The following is a 6189-nucleotide window of genomic DNA, read 5'->3' as shown; positions in this document are numbered from 1 at the left end:
AATCTGTCCTTACACTGACATGTAATTGGAAAGGGAAGAATATTTTACAGACTTTTCAGATACCTGTGTACAGATCTTCCTCAGCTTACAATGGGGTTACGACCTGATGAACCCATCGTAAATCGAAAATATCGTAAATCGAAGATGCATTTACTACACCTATCAAACATCATAGTTTAGCCTGGCCCACCTTAGATGTGGGTAGAACACTTACAGTAGCCCACAGTTGAGCATAATCATCTAACACAAAGCATATTTTATAATAAAGTTTGAATACCTCATGTAATTTATTGAATACTGTACTGAAAGTGAAAAATGGAATGGTTGTCTGGGTACAGAATGGTTGTAAATGTATTGATTGTTTGCCCTGATGATCGTGTGGCTGACTAGGAGCTGCAGCTGCCCAGCCTATCTAGAGAGTTATTACAGGGCATATCACTGGCCCAGGAAAAGATAAAAATCCAAACTTCAAAGTACAGTTTCTACTTGTGTATCACTTTGCACCATCATAAAGTTGAGAAATTGTAAGTTGAACCATCAAAAGTTGGGGACCATCTGTATATGTTTAAAGAAGTTCCTTAAAGGCTAGTTGCAACATGGAATCTGAAATCATGTCAATTAAATTTTCCACTGTGCACTGAAATTCATTGGTCTATTTTGAAAGTTGAACGGATCAGTGCCTTTGCATGGTTTTGTAACTTCATGCATTTGTCATTTGGTAACTAGTTTATGCAGATTTTTCAAATGTTGACACATTTTATTAGGCAATATAAAAAAAATCACATTTTTTCTAATCTCATCAGAAAAGTCTTTAAATATTGGGAAGTCATCAAGCCCATGGTGGTGGATAAAAATTCTACCAAATTCTGATTTTTATTTGGAAGTTTTAGTTTTTTATTAGCATCATCTACTGCTTCTTTTCAAATGAAATACTCACTTTTTGCATTTTTGAGAAAATATTTGCCAAATGCCCAATTCTGATAATCATAGATTGTCAGCCATTTTTTCTATTATTAATGATGTTCCATGAAAAAACTAATTCAGTTTTTAAATAACAGCAAAAGTCCTTTTCCTCAAGATGACCATTGTACTTCAGTATGCATACTTTCCATTTTATCACAAAATATTAAAAAACATCTTCAAGGGTTAGATCTGACAAAATTAATAATTTTATTGCCTCAGCAAGGAGATTCTTAATATAACTGGTGTTTTTTAATTTTTTCACTATGAATGCATGTTAGTGAAGAACACAATGACTGTTGCACAGTTTTGTGCTACTGCCTTGATTCATGCCAAGACTCCAGCAGTTTTACCCACTATTGCTTTTGTACCATCCATGTAAATGTAAACAGAGTGCAAAAAGCAAATAAATCTTAGAATTGTTATGAATATAATCTTATCTCACAGACATCTTGGAAGGGTCTTAGGGACATAGGGATCCACAGATCATACCAGAACACATGATACCAGATCACATAATGGTAGGAAGTTTTAATAAAAATTTTTAATATAAATGAGGGACCTGATAATTCTACTAGAGTCCATTATTATTGGTTCAGCAACTCTTTATTCTAAAAATAATTAGGCCTTAGAATTTATCATTTTTGAGGCATTTTATAAGGGAAAAAATAAGGAATCATTTAATCAAAAGTACCCATCAAGGACTTCCCTGGTGGTGCAGTGGTTAAGAAGCCATCTGCCAATGCAGGGGACATGGGTTTGATCCCTGGGAAGATCCCACATGCCACGGAGCAACTAAGCCCGTGTGCCACAACTACTGAGCCTGTATGCCACAACTACTGAAGCCCGTGCGCCTAGAGCCCAAGCTCCAAAACAAGAGAAGCCACAGCAATGAGAAGCCCGCGCATCACAATGAAAAGAATCCCCTGCTCACCGCAACTAGAGAAAGCCCGCGCACAGCAGTGAAGACCCAACACAGCCAAAAATAAATAAATAAATAAATCTATTAAAAAATATATTTTTAGGCTTCTGTCTGTAGTGTAGGTATGGCGCCCGCGAGGAAACCCAGAGGCGGGGGGAGCCCGGGTCGGGGTCTCGCTCTGTGCTGACCGCGACCCAGGGCCGAGTAGGCTATGGGGGATCCTGGCTCCCTGTTCACGGAAGGCCGCACTGGTGACCGGAGCTGGTGCTTGCGGCGCGTGGGGATGAACGCCGAGTGGCTGCTGCTGGAGGATGGAAACGAGGTGACTGTAGGGCGAGGATTTGGTGTCACATACCAGTTGGTATCAAAAATCTGCCCTCTGATGATTTCCCGAAACCACTGTATTTTGAAGCAGAATGCCGAGGGCCAATGGACAATTATGGACAACAAGAGTCTGAATGGTGTTTGGCTGAACAGAGAACGTCTAGAACCTTTAAAGTTCTATTCTATCCATAATGGAGATCACATCCAGCTTGGGGTGCCTCTGGAAAATAAGGAGAATGCAGAGTATGAATATGAAGTTACTGAAGAAGACTGGGAGAGGATTTATCCTTGTCTTTCCCCAAAAAGTGACCAGATGATGGAAAAAAATAAGGGCTTGAGAACTAAAAGGAAATTTAGTTTGAATGAATTAGAGGGTTCTGGAGCTGAAGGCCCCTCAAATTTGAAATCCAAAATAAGTAAAGTGTCTTGTGAACCTGGTCAGCCAGTGAAGTCACATGGGAAGGGTGAAGTGGCTAGTCAACCCTCTGAATATTTGGATCCTAAGTTGACTTCTCGTCAGCTAAGTGGGAAGACCACAGGGGCTCGTGTTGACTCAGGCCCCGCAGAAGTTGTAGAGCTTCATTATAAGAAGCAGAAAGCCTCAAATCCTTCAGCATCTCACAGCAGCTTAGAGCTGTTTAAGGTAACGATGTCCAGGATTCTAAAGCTGAAAACACAGTTGCAGGAAAAGCAGGTAGCTGTTCTGAATGTGAAAAAGCAGACCCAAAAAGGGAACTCAAAGAAAATTGTGAAAATGGAGCAGGAACTGCAGGATTTACAGTCCCAGCTGTGTGCAGAGCAGGCCCAACAGCAAGCCAGAGTGGAGCAGCTGGAGAAGACTTTCCAGGAAGAGCAGCAGCATCTCCAGGGTTTGGAGAAAGAGCAAGGAGAAGAGGACCTGAAGCAACAGCTGGCCCAGGCTCTGCAGGAGCATCAGGCTCTGATGGAGGAGCTAAATCACAGCAAGAAGGACTTTGAAGCAATCATTCAAGCCAAGAACAAAGAATTGGAGCAGACCAAGGAAGAGAAGGAGAAGGTGCAAGCACAGAAGGAGGAAGTTCTTAGCCATGTGAATGACGTGCTAGAGAATGAGCTCCAGTGTATTATTTGTTCAGAATACTTCATTGAGGCTGTCACCTTGAACTGTGCCCATAGTTTCTGCTCCTACTGTATCAGTGAGTGGATGAAGCGGAAGATAGAATGCCCCATTTGTCGGAAGGACATCAAGTCGAAAACCCACTCCCTGGTTCTAGACAATTGCATTAATAAGATGGTAGATAATCTGAGCTCGGAAGTGAAAGAACGACGAATTGTCCTCATCAGGGAATGAAAAGCAAAGAGACTGTTCTGAAGACCGTACTCCAAGGGCATTTGAAAGACTGCCAGACAATGGGAACTTGGGATGGTCTGGAGGATTCTCAATGGACAGGTCTGGGGCCGCTCTTGAGACAGAGCATGGGATAGAGCCACGTGGGACAGAGACTGAGTTAGGAAGTCCTCCGTCACGACCCTCCATGTTGGCCATCCCTGCTGCCACCATTGTCTGAAGCACCGACTGCTTCAGAGTACTTAAGAGACTCTGCTTCGCTACACTGAACAGGTTATGTATTTCTGTTGTGCTTTTTAAGTTTGTTGTTGTTATTGTTTTGGTACCTCAGAAGCACCTCTGTTGATACATGTTTTGGGCAGGTTGGGTGTATCCCTATGGCTGCCCCTGAAGGTGAAGGCAGCCTCTCTTTGAGAGGATGGCATACCTCTTTTTTGTGAAAACAATGTCATTTCCTGGAAATAAAATATAAAACCTAAAATATATATATATATATATATTTTTTAAAAAGTACATATCAATATCTATCTTTACATGGAGCTGTGTAGACAGTGCACAGATGAAGTTAAACAGACTTTGTCTTGAGGAGTTTATAAACACTACAGACATAAAGGGCATAAACAGGCCCAGTAGTGAACATGTACATTAAATTAGTTAATAATGCCAATTTGTAGAGGGATAACTACATATTAGATGAGTTATTAATGCTTTAGCCCTCAAAGGAGAAAATTTTAAACTCTACCAAATGGCATTAAGGATCTGAATAAATGGAAATCTACCCATGCATATAGATGGAGTGACTTGACAGTGTAAAAATGTCTACTCTTCCTGAATTACTCTCAGTCCCAATCCAAATGTCAGTTGTAACAGACAAATAGATGAATGGAATAGACATAAGAATAGATAAAGAAATAATAGCTATAGCTATACTATTGTATAAAGGGAACTCCTAGAATCAACAAGACTGAAAACCCTAGAGAGATGGAAATATATATGAATAAATAACAAGTATATTATCTCAGTAAGTAAAGAAGAAAATCAATGAGATACTACTTTACACCCATCAGACAAGGGAAAATTGCCCAGTTCTATAATGCTAAGTGTTGATAGGGAAACAAGAATTCTTTCACACTTGAACACTGCCATTTTGGAGGACAATCTGGCACAGCAGTTGCACATATACCAATTATGTATGATTATCCAATCACACTCCTAAAGGAAAAAAGGGAGAATCCTTACCAGAAAAAGCACGTAAAAGAATATGTTTTTCACAACATTGTGGAAGCAGGGAACTGGAAACAACCTCGTTGTTCACCACTAGAAGAAGAAAGCGGTGGGTGCACGTTCCTGAAGATGACACAGCAGTTAGAAACAGCATCTTGATTGTGTTGATGGTTTCATGGGTATATGCATATGCCCAAACTTATCAAATTGTAGACTTTATATATGTACAGTCTATTTTATGTCAATTACACCTTAATAAAGATGAAAAGAAATATATGGATTAGAAATGATAAGCCTCCTTCACTCTTCCCCACCCATAATAAACCTCTTGGGAGATTATTAGAGTGTCAACTCATAATTCTTAAATTTGCTATAAAGGTAAAGGATCCAGCATTTAACTAGACATTTCTGCACAAACTGTATTTGAAGGTAATCAAATAGTTGGTGAAAGAAAGTTCTTTATAGAAAATCACAACTAATAAATGCAATAGGAGAAAAGAATTATAAAATATCTATTTTCCATCCTACACTGAAATAATAGATCTATAGAAAACTATCATCAATGGTCTCTAAACCATGAGGTGAGAGGTGGATGAGGAACTTATCATAATTGGCAAGTCAGGCCAACATCATCTGAATGCACTGATTAATCTAACCAAAGGAATATCATGTGCCTCCCATTATGTTACACTAGGAAATACATGGTACTATTCATGAAGTATTCTTACCAAGAAAACAAACAAACAAATGAATCAAATCAAGCCTTTAAATCTAACCACTAGGTTAAACAAGAAACATTTAAAATGATACCTCAAGGACACAATCAGCCAAAAGACAAAATGTGGGAAATTATTTAGAAGAAATAATCCAGTTTCTACAAAGAATGAAATATATATTAAAAAAACGTGGGGTAGAGGGTTGTCAAAAAAAAAAAAAGAAAGAAAGAAACAGCGTAGCTCATAGAAACATAATGCTTGGTGAAAATGGAAGAAAAAGAGTGAGATATATTTATGTAAGTTTAAAGTGTACACACACAAAATGACACTACATATTTCCAAAGATGCATTTACACTTAAGAGTATACATTAAACACATCAGAGCAGTTACCTGTTGGGGAGGGGAGGATGGGAGGGAGGAATTTGATAATAGGAGGAAGTCCATTTAAAATTGCTTTTTTGCCTTGCCTAAATCAATGATGATACTGTGCCATGAACCAAAGAATAAGATTAATTCACCCTCTACATGTATCCCTCCCTCATCTAAAAAAGACACAAAAGAAAACTATATATATCATAGGATGGTAACAAATTCACATAGTCTGCATATGTGGACAAGGATAATTAGAAAAACCTACCAATTTTATGATTAATCAGGAAAATTAGCCAGAGAGCTGTAGAATTCTTGAGGGCTGAAAGAAGATCTCAGTAAAAGC

The 6189-nt window shown here is 38.9% G+C and overlaps 1 protein-coding gene across 2 annotated transcripts; it reads left to right on the top strand.

Moving 5' to 3' along the window:
- The first annotated feature begins 1763 nt into the window (after window positions 1-1763).
- Window positions 1764-4003, top strand: LOC309811441 (E3 ubiquitin-protein ligase RNF8-like). 2 transcript variants are annotated; one of them, XM_082634178.1, is made up of 2 exons: window positions 1764-3335; window positions 3541-4003. In XM_082634178.1, the coding sequence occupies exons 1-2, from the start codon at window positions 2094-2096 to the stop codon at window positions 3751-3753; spliced, it is 1455 nt and encodes a 484-aa protein (XP_082490304.1). In that variant the 5' UTR covers window positions 1764-2093; the 3' UTR covers window positions 3754-4003. The 2 variants fall into 2 exon arrangements, with proteins under 2 accessions (XP_082490304.1, XP_082490303.1); XM_082634177.1 differs by having other exon boundaries at window positions 1932-3644.
- The last annotated feature ends 2186 nt before the right edge of the window (window positions 4004-6189 follow it).

Source organism: Mesoplodon mirus (genome assembly GCF_964341445.2).
Source record: "Mesoplodon mirus genome assembly, chromosome: 10".
NCBI classification, from domain to species: Eukaryota; Metazoa; Chordata; class Mammalia; order Artiodactyla; family Ziphiidae; genus Mesoplodon; species Mesoplodon mirus.
The sequence above is the reverse complement of the archived record's forward strand: the minus strand, read 5'-3'. Positions and strand labels throughout refer to the sequence as shown.